We start from the raw sequence: 22,543 nt of genomic DNA, 5'->3' as shown, positions 1-22,543 counted from the left end.
TGAAGAAGAATGTCGAAGGGCCCAACAGAACTCAAATGCGTCTTTTTTTGGCCCAAAACCCTAAATTGGCGGATCGCTCTATATTGCAGCTATATCTAAATCTGGACCGACCTGAGCCAAATTGAAGAAGAATGTCGAAGGGCCCAACAGAACTCACTGTCCCAAATTTCGGCGACATCGGACAATAAATGCGCTTTTTTTGGGCCCAAAACCTTAAATCGAGAGCGGTGTATATAGCAGCTATATTCAAATCTGGACCCATCTGGACCAAATAGAAGAAGGATGTCGAAGGTTCAAATATGGGCCTTAGATCCCAAGTCGGCGGATCGGTCTATATGGGGGCTATATCAAGATATAGTGCGATATAGCTCATCGTCGAACTTAACCTGCTTATGGACAAAAAAAGAATCTGAGCAAATTTTCAGCTCAATATTTCTACAGATAAAAATATGCCATATGTTTAGCCGGACCGAACATTGCATACCCAAGCATTCTAGGTTATACTTATGTAGAGAATCTTAGTCTTGATTGGAGACCACCATGGCGCAGAGGTTAGCATGTTTGCTCTCAAGTTAGGAGTCGCTCTGCGGCACGTAGTTCAGACTCGGCTATAAAATCATTGAGCTTACATTTGAATGGCACTTATTGACATGAGAGAAGTTTGCCCTCTATTTATTAGTGATCTAGTCCAGATCGCCACTCTAAGATACACTGAAAAAATACCCCTTTATGGGCTTGTTTCCTCTTTGGTTTACTGTCATCGGTATAATCACTGATGAAGACTCGCATTCAGACATATCGTAGGTATCTCATTCGATTTACAAAAATTTGGACCTGCAAGCTCTAGGAAGGAGGCCACCGTAGCTCAGTGGTTAGCATGTCCGCCTATGACGCTGAACGCCTGGGTTCGAATCCTGGCGAGACCATCTGGAAAAAACAAAAAAAAAAATTCAGCGGTGGTTTTCCCCTCCTAATGCTGGCAACATTTGTGAGGTACTATGCCATGTAAAACTTCTCTCCAAAGAGGTGTCGCACTGCGGCACGCCGTTCGGACTCGGCTATAAAAAGGTGGCCCCTTATCATTGAGCTTAAACTTGGATTGGACTGCACTCGTTGATATGTCAGAAGTTTGCCCCTGTTCCTTAGTGGAATGTTCATTTTGCATTGCAAGCTCTAGGAAAGAAAATGATCTTTCTATAAACCTTGAGAAATTATATTGGGACATTGCTAAATGGCCCCTAAGGTCTTAGAAAGACAGACTAAAGCCTGCATAACTCCCCGCTGATAAACCGAGCAGTGGTCTAACTCAGCATTAAGGGGCCCCCAGCACTTTTAGATACAGCCGACAGTATTTTTAGACATAGGTAAGGATTTTCGGCCCCATGACCTTGCAATATCTTGTCCATATACCACAGAGTTACCAATGAATTGACAATTTCAATATACCACCTCTCCAACGTTGGTGGTTATTATAAATGAAAATGAGCCGAAAATCAAATTTAAAATAATTTCCAGTACCAATTTGAAATGAGACTCTTTTTAGCAGTGCCACATAAATAGATGCATGATGCATTTTCTAGATTTGTTTTCCCTGGTTGCAAGTAGGTGCTGAGGGACAACTAGAGACCAGCTAGCCAAATCGGCAGTCAGACATAGGGCGCGCGGCGGTGCCTGTGCCTGGCTGAGTGGTTGAAGTCATTTTCATTCATTGGCGCTGTGTCCATGAGACAACCCACATGTGTTGCAGCCTTTGTGCAGCAATGCATGTCCGTATGTCGTGTAGATTAGCAGCCAAACAAACTTGTTAAATTGAAAACTGTTGATATTTGTTTGTTGCAATTTTGCTGTTGTTGTTGTTTTTGGTTTCCACTTCTCCCTGGTGAGTTGCAAAAGATTTTCTTCATTTGAGATTTGGCATTTTTTTGTGGTCTCCATGGTGCTGCTGGTGGTGGTTATTTTTAAATGCAAATTGAAAAATAAATGAAAAAACAAAAACTTGCCGAAATGAAACGAAAATCGCTTTATCGCCTTTAAAGCTTCAATTAATTTTAAATGTTTGAACATAATGCAAACAGAGGTAATGAAATCAGTGAAACATTTGCGCGATGATACGGGATTGTGGTGGCATGCTACAGACAGTGAGCCATTCTCTGGTTAGTAGCTTAAAATTGCTTAGGCAATTCCGGGTACACATCATAAATTTACAAAAGAAAGAAGAAAAAGAATCTTGGGAACCCAACACCATGGATTCTGCTAACATATGGGAGCAACATCTGGTTATAGACCGAATTGGACAGTACTATGAGCAGTTGTTGAGAGTCATAACGGAACTCTTTACGCAAAATTTCAACAAAATCGGATGAACATTGAGGCTTCCAGGGGCTCAAGAAGTCAAATCGGGAGATCGGTTTATATGGGAGCTATATCATGTTATTGACCGATATGGACCGTAGTTGACACAGTTGTTGGAAGTCTTAACAAAACACTATGTACCAAATTTCAGCCAAATCGGATGAAAATTGAGGCTTCCAGGGGCTCAAGAAGTCAAATCGGGAAATCGGTTTACATGGGAGCAATATCAGCTTCTTCACCGATTTGGACCGTACTTGGCCCAGTAGTTAGGAGTCATATTAGAACACTATGTGCAAAATTTCAGCCAAATCGGAGAAAAATTGCGGCTTCCAGAGGCTCAAGAAGTCAAATCAGGAGATCGGTTTATATGGGAGCTATATCAGGTTCTTTACCGATTTGGACCGTACTTGGCACAGTAGTTAGGAGTCATAACAGAACACTATGTACCAAATTTCAGCCAAATCAAACGAAAATTACTGGGGGCAGAGAGACAGTGGTTCGCATGTCCTCTATGACGGGCGCTGAACGCCTGGGTTGAAACCCCGGCGTAAACATCAGACAAATTTTCAGCGGTGGTTATTCCTTTACTAAGTCTGGCTATATTTCTAAGGTATCCTGCCATGTGAAAACTTCTCTACCAAGTAGTGTCGCTTGCGGCACGCCGTTCGGACTCGGCATAAAAAAGGACGCCCTATATCATTGAGCATAAACTTGAATCGGACTGACCTCATTGATATGAGAGAAGTATCCCCTTTTTATACCCTCCACCATTAGATGGGGGTATACTAATTTCGTCATTCTGTTTGTAATATATTCTTGATCGTCATGTCATTTTAAGTCGATCTAGCCATGTCCGTCCGTCTGTCCGTCCGTCCGTCTGTCTGTCAAAAGCACGCAAACTTTCGAAGGAGTAAAGCTAGCCGCTTGAAATTTTGCACAAATACTTTTTATTAGTGTAGGTCGGTTGGTATTGTAAATAGGCCATATCGGTTCATGTTTTGATATAGCTGCCATATAAACCGATCTTGGGTCTTGACTTCTTGAGCCTATAGAGGGAGCAATTCTTATCCGATTTTATTGAAATTTTGCACGTAGTGTTTTGGTAGCACTTCCAACAACTACGCTAAGTATGGGCCATATCGGTCCATGTTTTGATATAGCTGCCATATAAACCGATGTTGGGTCTTGACTTCTTGAGCCCCTAGAGGGCGCAATTCTCATCCGATTTGAATAAAATTTTGCACGTAGTGTTTTGGTATCACTTGCAACAACTGTGCTAAGTATGGTCCAAATCGGTTCATAATCTGGTATAGCTGTCATATAAACCGATCTTGGGTCTTGACTTCTTGAGCCTCTAGAGGGCGCAATTCTTATCCGATTTGAATGAAATTTTGCACGCCGTGTCTCGCTATGACTTCCAACAATTGTGCTAAGTGTGGTTCAAATCGGTTGATAATCTAGTATAGCTGTCATATAAACCGATCTTGGGTCTTGACTTCTTGAGCCTCTAGAGGGCGCAATTCTCATCCGATTTGGCTGAAATTTTGCATGCAGTATTTTGATATGACTTCCAACAACTGTGCTAAGTATGATTTAAATCGGGTTATAACATGATATAGCTGCCATATAAACCGATCTGGGATCTTGACTTCTTCAGCCGCTAGAGGGCACAATTCTCGTCCGATTTGGCTGTAATTTTCCACATGGTGTTTTTGTATCACTTCCAACAATTATGCTAAGTATGATTAAAATCGGTTCATAACCTGGTATAGCTGCCATATAAACCGATCTTGGGTCTTGACTTCTTGAGCCTTTAGAGGCCGCAATTCTCATCCGATTATTTTGAAATTTTGCACGTAGTGTTTTGGTAGCATTTCCAACAACAAAGCTAAGTATGGGCCATATCGGTCTATGTTTAGATATAGCTGTCATATAAACCGATCTTGGGTCTTGACTTCTTGAGCCACTAGAGGGCGCAATTCTTATCCGATTTGAATGAAATTTTGCACGTAGTGTTTTGGTATCACTTCCAACAACTATGCTAAGTATGATTAAAATCGGTTCATAACCTGGTATAGCTGTCATATAAACCGATCTTGGGTCTTGATTTCTTGAGCCTCTAGAGGGCGCAATTCTCATCCGATTTGGCTGAAATTTTGTACAACGGCTTTTTCTATGACCTTCAACATACGTGTCTAATATGGTCTGAATCGATCAATAGCTTGATACAGCTTCCATATAAACCTATCTTCCGATTTTGCTTCTTGAGCCCCTACAAGGCGCAATTCTTATCCGAATGAACTGAAATATTACACAATGGCTTCTGCAATGTTCAGCATTCATTTATGGTCCGAATAGGACTATAACTTGACACAGCTCCAATAGCATAACAGTTCTTATTCAATATTATTTGTTGGCCTAAAAAGAGATACCGCGCATAGAACTCGACAAATGCGATCAATGGAGGAGGGTATATAAGATTCGGCCCGGCCGAGCTTAGAACGCTCTTACTTGTTTTTAAGGGAAATTTAAGGAAAGGATAGTTAATTGCCTCTTTACATTTACGATACATTTTAAACTCAATATTCTAGGCAATGTATATTTTGTCGAAAATTTCCCCCCCTTCGCACACATTTTCTCAAGCCATTTTACCACAAATAATGCAAATTTTGGCAAATTGGTTCCAGTTTTTTTGACAGGAAATTCCATTAACTCCTTGGCAAACAGCTGCTTGGCCGTCGGCTAATATCAAAAAGCCTAATGTAGGTGTTCTAAGCTCTTTTCAAAGTTTAACCCCAATAATACCAAGTCAGTGTCTCCTTTCGCTTTGGCCCCAAAAAACATAATTAAGTGGCAGATATTGTCACAATTATGACAACACGCAATGTACGCCACAAAAAAAAAAAAGAATAACAGCTACCGACCGCCTATGGCCACCAAACTTTTTTGAGGTACTTTCAAAATACCGAAATTTAAACAATTTAAATAGTTTCCAAAAATTTTTTGGCTATTTTTTCTCATTATCCGCATAGGAAACGCGGCAAACAAGTTTCATATCCGACATGGTATCTCGGCATATGTGTCACCTGAGCATGCTGCAGCAACACATATTTGTGAGTGTGCGGTTGTTATTTTGTTTTTTGATTTTTTTCCGTCAAAGGTGCAACCAACAAAATGCTACTGGTTGGAGTTTGCCACGGCCAGGCAACTGTGGCGATTCCAAAAATTGCAAACTGTAAAGTAGGAATTTGTCTAACCATTATTTTGACGCTTTACAATCTCTTCGTGGTAGGATTTCAAAATTGCAAAAAAATAAAAATAAAAAAAATCGTGATAAATGCCTTCATACTCTCCCTGTATTCATGCAGGCAGGCGGAGCAGGCGTTGTTTGTTGTGCGGCTTACCACAGCAAACACTGCACAAAAATTTGCATATGACATTGTCGAGAGGCTAGGGCAATAGAAATGAACTTCATACGCAGTAAAACCAAACAACCGTCCGTCCGTCTGTCCGTCTACTGCTGTCGGCCCACAACGTGTTAAGTGGTATGAATTGCCTTAATGTGGTATATGTTGCCAAAAACAAAAAAAAAAAAAGACTAATGTGAGAATTGTTATGTCTTTGCGGCGGACGATTAGTATTTGGACACACCACCACTAAGTGGCTGGGCTGGCCATGGTTAAATGACCATGTCCCACTGCCGCTTAAGTGACAACAAATTATGATAGCGTAAAGTTTTATTAGTCTGAATATTTGGCTAAGGTGTAATTTTCAGAGTGGAAGTCATTTGTCAACAAACTGCAAGGAGAAGGTGCATAAGATCAACGAACTATAATTTGGTCGTGCGAATTTTAAGTGCCAAAGCCATTGAGTTGCACTGTTGAAAGAAACACATTCGAGTAGGCCTAGAGACCAATCAGCACCGCATTAACATCTCATTATGTGACTAAAATGGACTAGATGTTGGAACACAGTTTTCTATAAAACGAAATTTCGGCCGAATTACTTAAAAAACGAAATTTCGACCAAATCTTATATATTGGGTTGCCCAAAAAGTAATTGCGGATTTTTTAAAAGAAAGTAAATGCATTTTTAATAAAACTTAGAATGAACTTTAATCAAATATAGTTTTTTTACACTTTTTTTCTAAAGCAAGCTAAAAGTAACAGCTGATAACTGACAGAAGAAAGAATGCAATTACAGAGTCACAAGCTGTGAAAAAATTTGTCAACGCCGACTATATGAAAATCCGCAATTACTTTTTGGGCAACCCATCTTATATACGCATCAACCCATCTTATATACCCTCCACCATGGATTGCATTTGTCGAGTTCATTGCGCGGTATCCCTTTTTAGTCAAACAAAGAATAATGAATAAGAAATGTTATGCTATTGTAGCTATATCAAGTTATAGTCCGATTCGGACCATTAATGAATGCCGAACATTGTAGAAGTCATTGCGTAATATTTCAGTTCATTGGGATAAGAATTGCGATTTGTAGAGGCTCAAGAAGCAAAATCGGGAGATCGGTTTATATGGGAGCTGTATCAAGCTATAGATCGATTCAGACCATATTGAACATGTATGTTGAAGATCATAGAAAAAGCCGTTGTACACAATTTCTGCCAAATCGAATAAGAGTTGCGCCCTCTAGAGGCTCAAGAAGTCAAGATCCCAGATCGGTTTATATGGCAGCTATATCAGATTCTATACCGATTTGCGCCATACTTAGCACAGTTATTGGAAGTCATAACAAAACACCTCATGCAAAATTTCAGCCAAATCGGATGAGAATTACGCCCTCTAGAGGCTCAAGAAGTCAAGACCCAGGATCGGTTTATATGGCAGCTATATCAGGTTATACCCCGATTTGAATTATACTAAGCACAGTTATTGGAAGTCATAACAAAACACCTCATACAAAATTTCAGCCAAAGCGGATGAGAATTACGCCCTCTAGAGGCTCAAGAAGTCAAGACCCAAGATCGGTTTATATGACAGCTATACCAGATTATGAACCGATTTGAGCCATACTTTGCACAGTTCTTGGAAGTGATACAAAAACACCATGTGGAAAATTTCAGTCAAATCAAACGAGAATTGTGCCCTCTAGCGGCTGAAGAAGTCAAGACCCAAGATCGGTTTATATGGCAGCTATACCAGGTTATGAACCGATTTTAATCATACTTAGCACAGTTATTGGAAGTGATACAAAAACACCATGTGGAAAATTACAGTCAATTCTGACGAGAATTGCGCCCTTTAGCGGCTGAAGAAGTCAAGACCCCAGATCGGTTTATATGGCACCTATATCAAAACATGGACCGATATGACCCATTTACAATCCCAACCGACCTACACTAATAAGAAGTATTTGTGTAAAATTTTAAACGGCTAGCTTTACTCCTTCGAAAGTTAGGGTGCTTTCGACAGACGGAGGGACGGACAGATGGACGGACGGACGGGCAGACGGACGGACAGACGGACGGACGGAGTGATGAACGGACGGATGGAGGGACAGAAGGACGGACGTACGGACAGACGTACGGACGGACGAACGGACAGTCGGACATGGCTCGATCGACTTAAAATGATATGACGATCACGAATATATATACTTTATGGAGGTGTTACAAACAGAATGACGAAATTAGTATATCCCCATGGAGGGTTCAAAATTAAATTTGTGTTTGTTTGTCGGTTTGTTTGTGTGTTCCTCATAGACTCAAAAACGGCTGAACCGATTTTCTTGAAATTTTCACGGATTGTGTAGGTTGGTCTGGAAGGAAACATAGGCTATATAATTTTTCGGTATCGGAAGGGGGACGTACCGTTCCCCTTATGCCAAAAACACCACCCAAAATTAAAAGTGGACCGATGGGGACAGTATAGGTATCAAATGATAGGTATTGGAAAGTAGAATAAAAATATGTTAAAAAAAAGGGGGACGGACACACCCCTTATGCCAAAAACACCTCCCAAAATCACAAGTGGACCGATCGGGACAGTATAGGTATCAAATGAAAGGTATTGGAGAGTAGAATACGAATATGGTAAGAAAATTGAAAACTCTACCAAACAACGGCATTAGACCCATTATGACTATATGATACTTGGCTGAACTGATTTTCTTAAAATTTTCATAGATTATGTACGTTCGTCTGGAAGGAAACATAGGCTATATAATTTGTAGATATCGGGTGGAGACGGACCCTCCCCCTAACCCCAAAAAACGGCACCCATATCCGAAATTGGTGCGATAGGCACAATAAGGGTATGAAATGAAAGGTATTGGAGACCACAAAACGAATATGGTATTAAAATTTGGTTCAGATCAGACTATATATGATAAAGCTGCCATATAGACCGATCTCCCGATAAAGGGTCTGAAGCCCATAAAAGTTTTATGTATTGCCCAATCTCAATGAAATTTGTAACAATGAGTTATTTTAAGCCTCCCAACATCTGACCTTAGCATGGTTCAGATCAGACTATATTTAGATATAGCATCCATATAGACCGATCTCCCGATAAAGGGTCTAAAGCCTATAAAAGTTTTATTTTTTATCCGATTTCGCTGAAATTTAAAACAGTGAGTAGTTTTAGGCCACCTAGTACAGGAACCAAATATGGTTCAGATCGGACGTTATTTAGATATAGCTGACATATAGACCGATCTCCCGATTAGGGGTCTGAAGGCCATAAAAGCTTTAGTTTTTAACCGATTTCGCTGAAGTTTGAAAAAAATGAGTAGTTTCACGCCTCTCAATTACTAACCTAAATATGGTTCCGATCGGACTATATATAGATATAGCTGCCATATAGACCGATCTCCCGATAAAGGGTCTGAAGCCCATAAAAGATTTATTTTTTAACCGATTTCGCTGAAATTTTAAACAATGAGTATTTTTATGCCTCTCAATTACTAATTTAAATATGGTTCCGATCGGACTATATTTAGATATAGCTGCCATATAGATCGATCTCCCGATAAATGGTCTGAAGCCCATTAAACCTTTATTTTTTAACCGATTTCGCTGAAATTTAAAAAAGTGAGTAGTTTGAGGCCTCCCGACATCTGACCCAAATATGGTTCAGATCGGACGTTATTTAGATATAGCTGCCATATAGACCGATCTGCCGATAAAGTGTCTGAAGCCTATAAAAGTTTTATTTTTTATCCGATTTTGCTGAAATTTAAAACAGTGAGTTGTTTTGGGCCACCTAACACAGGACCGAAATATGGTTCAGATCGGACGTTATTTAGATATAGCTGCCATATAGACCGATCTCCCGATAAAGGGTCTGAAGCCCATAAAAGCTTTATTCTTTAACTGATTTCGCTGAAATTTTAAACATTGAGTAGTTTTAGGCTACCTAGTACAGGACCCAAATATGGTTCAGATCAAACTATATTTAGATATAGCTGCCATATAGACCGATCTCCAGATAAAAGGTCTCAAGCCCATAAAAGCTTTATTTTGTATCCGATTTTGCTGAAATTTAAAACAGTGAGTTGTTTAAGGCCACCTAATACAGGACCCAAATATGGTTCAGATCAAACTATATTTAGATATAGCTGCCATATAGACCGATCTCCAGATAAAAGGTCTCAAGTCCATAAAAGCTTTATTTTGTATCCGATTTTGCTGAAATTTAAAACATTGAGTAATTTTAGGCCTACCAACATCTGACCCAAATATGGTTCAGATAATTTTAAACTTAAGTATCAAAATTTGATTGAAAATAAAATTTGCCCATTTTTTTTTTTGCTTTTTGTAAATTTTGTAACTTTAAGTGCCATGGTGTCTGTTTTATAAGCCAAGCAACAGTTCTTTATTGGTTTTTAAAAAATTGCACAAGTCCTTATTGTTTGAAAAAAAAAAGCTTTTAAGATACTGTCCATTTGTTTAAATGCTGCCATGAGAGATATAAAGTTGTCGTAGTTTAAGAAAACGTTAAACATTTCATGTCATGACTTCAGCACATAATGATCTAAGATCGACAGACACACTTGAATGTACAAAATATGGCAAAAACTAACTACCAAGGAATAAAATAAAGGAAAAAAAGATAATATTTATATACATACCATTAGCATTAGTTGATTTTATTCTGCAAATAAAAAATTCGGAAAAAAAGAAAAACAAACAAAGAATGCGAAATTAGTACATGAATAAATTATGCATTTATTTATTGTTTTTTTTTGTGCTGATAAATTGGCCAAGAGAAAAATGTTTGCTTGAACTTTGTTGTATGTTAGAGTGTAATTTAGGTAAACATCGTAAATTTCCATTTCCGTTCCCATAAATTTTGCACATAATGAGCAAAGGAAAACAAATCGTCCACTTGGACAGAGTAATTGGATGGTTGGCCGGTTGTCTTCTTACCATGTGCAATTCTTGGCCGAAGATTTAACACCAGATTTTAACGGTTTAACAAGAATTGTGTTAAAATAGTTTCCTTGTCTGTTTGTCCATGATTGCAGGTTCTTTTTGTAGAGTTTCAAGCAAAACTTTTATTTCGAATGCAATTTGAACAACATCAACTGGGATGTTCGCTGCTGGTGCTAAACAATTTTCTTTTCCAATTGGCATTTGTTCAGTAAAATCTATTGAATTCATTAAATGTTTGATTTGTATACCCTACACCATAGGATGGGGGTATACTTATATCGTCATTCTGTTTCTAACACCTCGAAATATGCGTCTAAGACCCCATAAAGTATATATATTCTGCAACGTCATGTCATTTTAAGTCGAACTAGCCATGTCCGCTTTGATATAGCTGCCATATAAACCGATCTGGGTTCTTGACTTCTTCAGCCGCTAGAGGGCACAATTCTTATCCTATTTGGCTGAAATTTTGCATGAGGTGTTTTATTATGACTTCCATCAACTGTGCTAAGTATGGTTCAAATCGGTTCATGTTTTGATATAGTTGTCGTATAAACCTATCTGGGGTCTTGACTTCTTGAGCCTATAGAGGGCGCAATTCTTATCCGATTTGAATGAATTTCTGCAAGAAGTACTTTGTTAGTGTATTTACCAACTGTGCCAAGTATGGTTCAAATCGGTCCATAACCTGATATAGCTGTCATATAAACCTATCTGGGGTCTTGACTTCTTGACCCACTAGAGGGCGCAATTCTTATCCGATTGGAATGAAATTTTGCACGACGTGTTTTGTTATGATATCCAACAACTGTGCTAAGTATGGTTCAAATCGGTTCATGTTTTGATATAGTTGTCGTATAAACCTATCTGGGGTCTTGACTTCTTGAGCCTATAGAGGGCGCAATTCTTATCCGATTTGAATGAATTTCTGCAAGAAGTACTTTATTAGTGTATTTACCAACTGTGCCAAGTATGGTTCAAATCGGTCCATAACCTGATATAGCTGCCATACAAACCGATCTTGGGTCTTGACTTCTTGACCCACTAGAGGACGCAATTCTTTTTCGATTTGAATGAAATTTTGCACGAAGTATTTTGTTGTGATATCCAACAACTGTGCTAAGTATGGTTGAAATCGGTTCATAACCTGATATAGCTGCCATATAAACCGATCTGGGATCTTGCCTTCTGGAGCCTTTAGAGTTCGCAATTATTATCCGATTTGCCCGAAATTTTGTGTGACGGATCATCTCATGACCATCAACATACGTGCTTATTATGGTCTGAATAATATGGTCCTGATACAGCTCCCATAGGGCGCAATTCTTATTCGAATTGGCTGACATTTTACACAGGTCTCCAACATATAATTTAATTGTGGTCCGAACCGGACCATATCTTGATATCGCTCTAATAGCAGAGCAAATCTTTTCTTTTATCCTTTTTTTTTGCCTAAGAAGAGATGCCGGCAAAACTATATTCGTATTCTACTCTCCAATACCTTTCATTTGATACTTATATTCTTTCGATCGGTCCACTTTTGATTTTGGGATGTATTTTTGACATTAGGGGGAGGGTCCGTACCCCGTCCGATATCAAAAAATTATAAAGCCTATGTTTCCTTCCAGATCAACTTACACAATATGCGAACATTTCAAGAAAATCGCTTCTGCCGTTTTTCATGCGGAGCAAACAAACCGAGTCCCATATATCCTTGATTGGCTAATGTGATAATTTTGGGCGTTTTTGTGTGGGTGGGGTGACCCCCTATACTTCGACATGAATTTGTATGCCAGATTCGTTTTCTACTCCCGCATACTTTTCATTGGAACCCCATATTGTCCCGATCAATTGACTTTCGAGTTTGGGTGGTATTTTTGACGTAACGGTGGAGGGTCCGCTCCCTTCCGTTATCAATAAATTATAAAGCCTATTCCTACTTCCTGACCATATTTGTAATCTACTCTTGAATACCTTCCATTTGAGTACCATATAGTCATGATCGTTAAATAAATCTATTTTAAAGGATTTTGGGGCTGAGACGGCCCCTCCAGTCACTTGGACCCAACTTTTATTATGAAATTCGTACTCTTCTCTTGAATACATTTCATTTGAATCCCATATTGTCTCGATCGGTCCACTTTTATTTTTGGGTAGTATTTGAGGGTAAGGGGGAGGGTCTGCCTCCTTCCGATATCAAAAAATTTTATAGCTTATGTTTCCATCTATACCAACCTACACAATCTGTGAAAATTTCAAGGAAATCGGATCAGCCGTTTTTGAGTCCATACGGAGCAAACAAACAAACCGACAAACAAACAAACCAATATAGCAAAACAAACACAAATTGAATTTTATATATCAGATTTGCATCTTTAGAGAAATTTTGTCTAAAGAGAAAAATTTATTGAAATTTTGTTTTAAGACAAAAATTCCAGTCTTAATTTTAACGATAAATGTTAGAGAAAATTTTATTGAAATTTTATCTTAAGACAATATTTTGTTAACGGTTGTACCTCTGTTTTATGTTCCCTCCCTCTCTCTTCTCCCACAATATGATCTCATTAGGCCAAACTACCGTTAAGCTAGTCTCAAATAACCGTCATTAATTAACATCAATCATCACTCACTCCATCACTTGTCAAAATTAGTTTAGCAATCAATGCCAACAAGTGAGTGTAGTCGCAAATAACAACAACAACAACATGAACAAGAAATGAATAGTGCAGCGCAACGCTGTACGTCAGTCACGTCATACTCGAAGGCAATGGGGCAATTAGAGAAACAAGTGTTAATGCCAAAATAACTTAATAAGATTAGTGTAAATCATACTAATTAAAATAAGAAAGGTAACAAACAAAATGTTAGAAATATGAGATTTCCTTTCAAATAAAGGAATAATAAAAGAAGCTACCAAGGAGGAAATATTTTCAACGGCGGCAAACTGTATGTATGTTAATGTGTGTGTGTGTGCGTATTAGTGTGCTTAAGATGTTGGTTTCTTTGTTATTTGCAAGAGATGTTGTGGGAGTAACAAGCAGAGAGCGGAAGCAATTATGCCAATGAAATAAATCCATTTTAATCCTATTAACATGACTTTAATTTCTATTGTTTGTTAAACAAATTATATATGGATTAAATTTTGAGTAAATGTAGGTAGTTTCTTTTCAATGGAAATGTAATTATTATGTCACCTATAGTTATTACTGCTACAAAGTATACTTCAAAAGCTAACTGAGAAAGGAAGAGAGAGGGATATGGGGAAAGAGGGAGAGAGAGAGAGAGAGAGTCAATGACTTCCATTTTCAAATGAATAAACAAGGATGGTAAATGGCTCATATAAAATAAAATAAAACAAGTAAAAGCGTGCTAAGTTCGGCCGAGCCGAATCTTATATACCCTCCACCATGGATCGCATATGTCGAGTTCTATTCCCGGCATCTCTTCTTAGGCAAAAAAGGATATAAGAAAACAGTTGCTCTGCTATTAAAACGATATCAAGATATGGTCCGGTTCGGACCACAATTAAATTATATGTTGGAGACCTGTGTAAAATTTCAGCCAATTCGTATAAGGATTGCGCCCATTGGGGCTCACAAAGTAAAATAGAGAGAACGATTTATATGGGAACTGTATCGGGCTATAGACCGATTCAGACCATAATAAACACGTTTGTTGATGGTCATGAGAGGATCCGTCGTACAAAATTTCAGGCATATCGGATAATAATTGCGACCTCTAGGGGTCAAGAAGTCAAGATCCCAGATCGGTTTATATGGCAGCTATATCAGGTTATGAACCGATTTGAACCTTATTTGACACAGTTGTTGAAAGTAAAAATAAAATACGTCATTCAAAATTTCAGCCAAATCGGATAGGAATTGCGCCCTCTAAAAGCTCAAGAAGTCAAATAACCAGATCTGTTTATATGACAGCTATATCAGGTTATGGACCGATTTCAACCATACTTGGCACAGTTGTTGGATATCATAACGAAATACTTCGTGCAAAAATTCATTCAAATCGGATAAGAATTGTGCCCTCTAGAGGCTCAAGAAGTCAAGACCCAAGATCGGTTTATATGGCAGCTATATCAGGTTATGGACCGATTTGAACCATATTTGGCACAGTTGTTGGGTATAATAACAAAACACGTCGTGCAAAATTTTATTTCAATCGGATAAGAATTGCGCACTCTAGAGGCTCAAGAAGTCAAGGCCCCAGATCGGTTTATATGGCAGCTATATCAGGTTATGGGCCGCTTTCAACCATACTTGGCACAGTTGTTGGATATAATAACAAAACACGTCGTGCAAAATTTCATTTCAATCGGATAAGAATTGCGCACTCTAGAGGCTCAAGAAGTCAAGACCCAAGATCGGTTTATATGGCAGCTATATCAGGTTATGGACCGATTTCAACCATACTTAGCACAGTTGTTGGATATCATAACAAAACACGTCGTGCAAAATTTCATCCCAATCGGATAAGAATTGCGCACTCTAGAGGCTCAAGAAGTCAAGACCCAAGATCAGTTTATATGGCAGCTATATCAAAACATGGACCGATATGGCCCATTTACAATACCAACCGACCTACACTAATAAGAAGTATTTGTGCAAAATTTCAAGCGGCTAGCTTTACTCCTTCGGAAGTTAGCGTGCTTTCGACGACAGACGGACGGACGGACGGACGGACGGACGCACAGACGGACGGACATGGCTAGATCGACATAAAATGTCACGACGATCAAGAATATATATACTTTATGGGGTCTCAGACGAATATTTCGAGTAGTTACAAACAGAATGACGAAATTAGTATACCCCCCATCTTATGGTGGAGGGTATAGTAAAATTAAAATAAATTAAAATAAAATAAAATAAAATAAAATAAAATAAAATAAAATAAAATAAAATAAAATAAAATAAAATAAAATAAAATAAAATAAAATAAAATAAAATAAAATAAAATAAAATAAAATAAAATAAAATAAAATAAAATAAAATAAAATAAAATAAAATAAAATAAAATAAAATAAAATAAAATAAAATAAAATAAAATAAAATAAAATAAAATAAAATAAAATAAAATAAAATATAATAAAATATAATAAAATATAATAAAATAAAATAAAATAAAATAAAATAAAATAAAATAAAATAAAATAAAATAAAATAAAATAAAATAAAATAAAATAAAATAAAATAAAATAAAATAAAATAAAATAAAATAAAATAAAATAAAATAAAATAAAATAAAATAAAATAAAATAAAATAAAATAAAATAAAATAAAATAAAATAAAATAAAATAAAATAAAATAAAATAAAATAAAATAAAATAAAATAAAATAAAATAAAATAAAATAAAATACAATAAAATAAAATAAAATAAAATAAAATAAAATAAAATAAAATAAAATAAAACAAAATAAAATAAAATAAAATAAATTAAAACAAAATAAAATAAAATAAAATAAAATAAAATAAAATAAAATAAAATAAAATAAAATAAAATAAAATAAAAAATAAAATAAAATAAAATAAAATAAAACAAAATAAAAGAAAAGAAAATAAAACAAGTAAAAATGCGATAAGTTCGGCCGGGCCAAACAAGAATAAATAGTGCAGCGGCCGGGTCGAACTTTGGATACCAACCACCACGGGTATATACGTAAATCACCTTTCGCAGCTTTAGCAGCATAATGGAAATATGTTTGGATCAAATACTAATAAGCACAAGTCAATGTTCATTGTGTATAACAAACTATTGATCTTTTTAGTAGCTATATCTAAAAAAGCCGATCTCAACCATATACGACACGGATATCGAAAAGCCTAACATAAGTCATTGTGCCAAATTTCGGCGAAAACGGAAAATAAATGCGCCTTTTATGAGGCCAAAATCTTAAATCGAGAGCTCGGTCTACATGCCAGCTATACCCAAATCTGCACCGATCTGTGCCATATTGCAGAGGTATGTCGAGGGGCTTAACTTAAATCACTGTCCCAAATTTCGGCGAAATCATACAATAAATACGCCTTTTATGTCCCAAATTTCAGCCAAATCGGATAATAAATGCGGCTTTTATGGGCCTAAGACCCTAAATCGGAGGATCGTTCTATATGGCAGCTATATCCAAATCTGAACCGATCTAGGCCAAATTGAAGAAAGATGTCGAGTGACCTAACACAACCCACAACCCCAAATTTCAGCAAAATCGGATACTAAGTGTGGCTTTTATTGGCCTTAGACCCCAAACGGCGGATCGGTCTATATGACAGCTACATCCAAATCTGGACCGATCAGGGCCAAATTGATAAAGGATGTCGAAAGGCCTAAACCAACTCACTGTCCCAAATTTCAGCAAAAGTGGGTAATAAATATGGTTTTTATGGGCCTAAGACCCTATATAGGCGGATCGGTCTATATGGGAGCTATATCAAGATATAGTCCGATATAGCCCATCTTCAAACTAAAGCTGCTTATGGACAAGAAAAGAATCTCTCTCTTCAGCTCAATATCTCTATTTTGAAAGACTGTAGCGTGATTTCAACAGACAGACGGACGGACATGGCTAGATCGCCTTAGATTTTTAAGCTGATTAAAAATATATAAACTTTAAAGGGTCGGAAGTGAATACTTCGATGAGTTGCAAACAGAATGACAAAATGAATATGCCCCCATCCTTCAGTGGTGGGTATCAAAAAAGAATAATCAAGCTACATCAGGTTATGAACCGATTTGGACCATACCTGGTACTCTTGTTGGCAAGTCATAGCAAATCGCGCCCTCTAGCGGCTCCAGAAGTTTAGATTCAGGATCGGTTTATATGGCAGCTATATCAGGTTATGAATATGAACCATATTTGGCACAGTTGCTGGAAGTCATAACATAACACTTCGTGGCAATCTTCAGCAAAATCGGATTATAATTACGCCCTCTAAAGGCTCAAGAAGTCAAGATCCAGTATTGGTTTATGTGGCAGCTATAACAGGTTATGCACCGATTTGAACCATACTTGGCACAGTTATTGGAAGTCACAACAAAAAAACTTCATTCAAAATTTCAACCAAATCGGATTAGAATTGCGCCCTCTAGTGGCTTAAAATTCAAAATCGAGGAACGGTTTATATAGGAGGTATATCATGTCATGAACCGATTTAGACCATACAAGGCACAACGGTGAAAGTAAAAACAGAGCACTTTATATAAAATTTCAACCAAATCGAATAATAATTGCGCCCTCTAGAGGCTCAAAAGGTCAAGATTCGATATCGGTTTATGTGAGAGCTATATCAGGTTATGAGCCGATTTTCACCATACTCATCACAGTTGTTGGAAGTCATAACAAAACACTTTGTGCAAAATTTCAGACAAGTCGGAAGAAGAATTCCACTAAGGAACAGGGGCAAACTTCTCACATATCAATGAGTGCGGTCCGATCCGAGTTTAAGCTCAATGATAAGGGGCCTGCCGAGTCCGAACGACGTGCCGCAGTGCGTTACCTCTTTGGAGAGAAGTTTTACATGGCATAGTACCTCACAAATGTTGCCAGCATTAGGGGGGAAAACCACCGCTGAAAATTTTTTTCTTATGGTCTCGCCAGGATTCGAACCCAGGCATTTAGCGTCATAGGCGGACATGCTAATCTCTGTGCTACGGTGGTCTCCTAATAAGAAGTATTCATGCAAAATTTAAAGCGCCTAACTATATTCCTTCGAAGGTAAGCGTGATTTCGACAGACGGACGGACAGATGGAGGGCCAAATCGACTTAGAAGGTCAAGACGATCAAGAATATTTTTACCTTGTTGGGTCTCAGATCAATATTTCGTTGCGTTACAAACAGAATAACAAAATTGGTACACTCCCCATCCTATGGTAGAGGGTAAAAATATGAAAAAAAAAATTTTAATACAAAATAAAATTTCGCAGCCTGTGGCCTCATTTCACCACATATTGTCATTCCATTTTACGTCGTCTCCTTCTCTTCCTGCAGTTTCTTAATTAACATCCGTCATTTTGTACTTGTCAAAATTAGTTAAACAGCCATCATTTAGGTGCTCTCTTGCAAATTAATATATAAACTAACGAATCCATCATCGCTGGGGTAATTAGAGGAAAAATGTCAACTTAATACATCTACTTAGTCAGTATAGATTAACCTCATTAAAATAAGCAAAGCAAGTGCATAAGTTGAAGGAAGAAGTAAAAATGAGGATATAAGTTGGGCGAAATTTAATTAAAACTGAAGTACGAACTGGTATAGCGTTTGCTACGAAACAGCGAAAAGAAAATTTCTCTAAAGACGAAATTTCAATGCGGCCCCTAGAAGCTTAAATTTTTCTATGGTTTTGCAAGAAGTTGATATGTAAAGAGCAATGCACTTTCAAGATGGGCTTAGATGAAAGGCCACAAACTAAGCCCATCTTGGAGGTGAATTCCCAAGATTCCCGGCCTAACTTAACAAGCTTTTGCAAATTTTGCCCATGAACATTCCACGAAGAGACAGGAGCAAACTTCTCACATATCAATGAGTGCAGTCCGATTCAAGTTTAAGTTCAATGGATAAGAGGGCCTCCTTTTTATAGCCGAGTCCGAACGGCGTGCCGCAGTGCGACACCTCTTTGGAGAGAAGTTTTACATGGCATAGTACCTTACAAATGTTGCCAGCATTAAGAGGGAAAAACCACCGCTGAAAATTTTTTTTGATGGTCTCGCCAGGATTCGAACCCAGGTGTTTAGCGTCAGAGGCGGACATGCTAATCTCTGCGCTACGGTGGCATCCATGCCACGCTTTTATTTGTTTTTAATTATGGGAACCGAAAAAAAGGACATTTGCAATGTCCCATTGTAATTTACATTCAAAACTAGCTGACCCGGGCCCACTCCGCTGCGAGGTCTACGAATTTAAGTTTGAATGTAAGGTGTACTCCATTCTTAAAATACTTCATTTCAGGCCGATATTCTCATGATGTCTGATTTAGTGGTGTTTTTGGGGGGAGAGGTGTTCCCCCCGATATTTGGCCCTGAAAAAATATCAGCATGGTGCTCTTCTCCCATTTGCTCAAGAAGAGTTTACAGGATGAGGCGTCCCTCCAAACACATAGCACCAAAATAGGTTATCAAATTCGTTTTCTAATCTCAAATACCTCTCATTTGAGCCACATATTGGCATGGTCGAAAAATGTTTACCCTTTGAGGAGTATTTTGGGGAAGGGGTGATGCCCTAAATACATGGTGCTACATTTGGATATCATATTCGTATTCTACTCCCAAATACCTTTCATTTGAGCCACATATTGGCATTGTCGAAAATTTTTTTCCCTTTGGGGGGTGTTTTGGGAAAGGGGTAAACCCCCAGAAAATTGGTCCCCAAAATGGGTATCAATTCTTGCTCTACCCCCACAATACCTTTCATTAAAGCCCCACATTGACATAGTCGGTAAATATGCCCGATTTAGGGGTGTTTTGGGGATTGGGGTGGTCCCCCAAACACTAAGCCCGAAAAATATATCAGCAACGTGCTCTCATATATCTATATATGATTTATTAGAACCCCATATTACCATTGACCTCAAAATTGGATATCAAAATCGTTTTCTAATCCCATTCAAGCTCCTTATTGCAAAAGTCAGCAAATATGTCCGGTTTGGGGTACTGGCCCTAAAAACTATGAATATTTAGTTCCACTCTCTATGAGACCAAAATTGTCTTGGTGAGCAAATACATCCTATTTGGGGGTTGTTATGGTGGTGGGACGTCCGCTAGACATTTGGCCCCTTATGTTGATACGTGGTCTACTCCCACTTGCCTTTAATTTGAGCCCCATATTTCCATAGTCGGCAAACATGACCGGTTTGGGGGGTGTTTTGGGGGATGGGCGGCCACTCAGTGAGTTGGCCTCAAAAAATATATATCGGATTCGTGTTCCATTTTAAAAACCCTCTTATTTGAGCCCCTTATTGCAATAGTCAGAAAATACTTACTATTTGGGTGGTGTTGTGGGGGTGGGGTGGCACTTTTCCCGAGTGTTGATATCAAATTCGTGCTTTACTCCCAAAGACCTTTCATTTGAGCCCCATGTGGTTGTGGTCGTAAATTTGTCCCCTTTGGGGTATGTTTTTGCTAAGAGGCGGCCCCCAAACACTTGGTCCCATATTTGGATATTCGTATTCTACATTCAAATACCTTTTATTTAAGCCCCATATTCCCATGGTCAGTAAAAAAAAGTCCTGTTTGGGGGGTGTTTTGGAGAAGGGGTCCATCCCCCCAGAAACGTGGTCCCACATTTGGATATCAGATTCGCATTCTACTCGCAAATACCATTCATTTGAGTCCCATATTGCCATGGTCGGTAAATATGTCCGATTTAGGGGTGTTTTGGGGGGTTGGGGTGGTACCCCAAACACTTGGTCTGACAACTGGATATCAGATTCGTTTTCTAATCTTAAATACCTTTCGTTTGAGTCCCATATTGCCATGGTCAGTAAATAAGTCCAGTTTGGGGGGTGTTTTGGAGAAGGGGTCCATCCCCCCAGAAACGTGGTCCCACATTTGGATATCAGATTCGTATTCTACTCGCAAATACCTTTCATTTGAGTCCCATATTGCCATGGTCGGTAAATATGTCCGATTTAGGGGTGTTTTGGGGGGTTGGGGTGGTCCCCCTAACACTTGATCCAATAATTGGATATCAAATACGTTTTCTTATCCTAAATACCTTTCATTTGAGTCCCATATTGTCGTAATTGGTCTTAATATATGTTTGGTATGATTTTTGGGTGGGGTGGCCCCCCCAGGTACCCCATCCGAAATTTGGATACCAAATTTTTATTTTTAGGGTACTATATGAGAGCACACAGAATTTCGCTTAAATCGCACCACCCATCTCCGAGATCTGGCGTTTCTGAAAATTAGGGTAAGGGGGAGGGTCCGCCCCCCCTTCAGATATCAAAAAATGTAGTACCCTATTTTCACCACGGGGTCATTATGCACCATCTGTGAGAATTTCAAGAACATCGGTTCAGCCGTTTCTGAGTCTATAGGGTGGGGCGTCCCCCCTAGGTACCCCATCCGAAATTTGGATACCAAATTTTTATTTTTAGGGTACTATATGAGATTACACAAAATTTCGCTTAAATCGCACCACCCATCTCCGAGATGTGGTGTTTCTGAAAATTTGGGTAAGGGGAAGGGGCCGCCCCCCCTCCAGATATCAAAAAATGTAGTACCCTATTTTCACCACGGGGTCATTATGCACCATCTGTGAGAATTTCAAGAAAATCGGTTCAGCCGTTTCTGAGTCTATAGGGTGGGGCGTCCCCCCTAGGTACCCCATCCGAAATTTGGATACCAATTTTTTATTTTTAGGGTAATATATGAGAGCACACAAAATTTCGCTTAAATCGCACCACCAATCTCCGCCATCTGGCGTTTCTGAAAATTAGGGTAAGGGGGAGTGTCCGCCCCCCCCTTCAGATATCAAAAAATGTAGTACCCTATTTTCACCATTTCACCATCATTATGCACCATCTGTGAAAATTTCAAGAAAATCGGTTCAGCTGTTTCTGAGTCTATAAGGAACACACAAACATACAAACAAACAAACCTACAAACAAACACAAAATGATTTTTATATATTGGGTTGCCCAAAAAGTATTTGCGGATTTTTTAAAAAGAAAGTAAATGCATTTTTAATAAAACTTAGAATGAACTTTAATCAAATATACTTTTTTTACACTTTTTTTCCAAAAAGCAAAACGCCGACTATATGAAAAATCCGCAATT

At 38.2% G+C, this 22,543-nt stretch overlaps 1 protein-coding gene across 1 annotated transcript in view; it reads right to left on the bottom strand.

The window, feature by feature from the left end:
- Window positions 1-22,543, bottom strand: part of LOC106092548 (uncharacterized) — a 92,333-nt gene that overhangs the window by 36,184 nt on the left and 33,606 nt on the right. The window contains exon 3 of the mRNA XM_059369166.1: window positions 10,447-10,469. Coding sequence (XP_059225149.1) covers window positions 10,447-10,469 — 23 coding nt within the window. The remainder of the gene's footprint in view (window positions 1-10,446; window positions 10,470-22,543) is intronic.

This window comes from Stomoxys calcitrans, chromosome 1 (assembly GCF_963082655.1).
Source record: "Stomoxys calcitrans chromosome 1, idStoCalc2.1, whole genome shotgun sequence".
Classification (NCBI taxonomy): domain Eukaryota; kingdom Metazoa; phylum Arthropoda; class Insecta; order Diptera; family Muscidae; genus Stomoxys; species Stomoxys calcitrans.
This window is presented reverse-complemented; position numbering and strand designations above follow the sequence as displayed.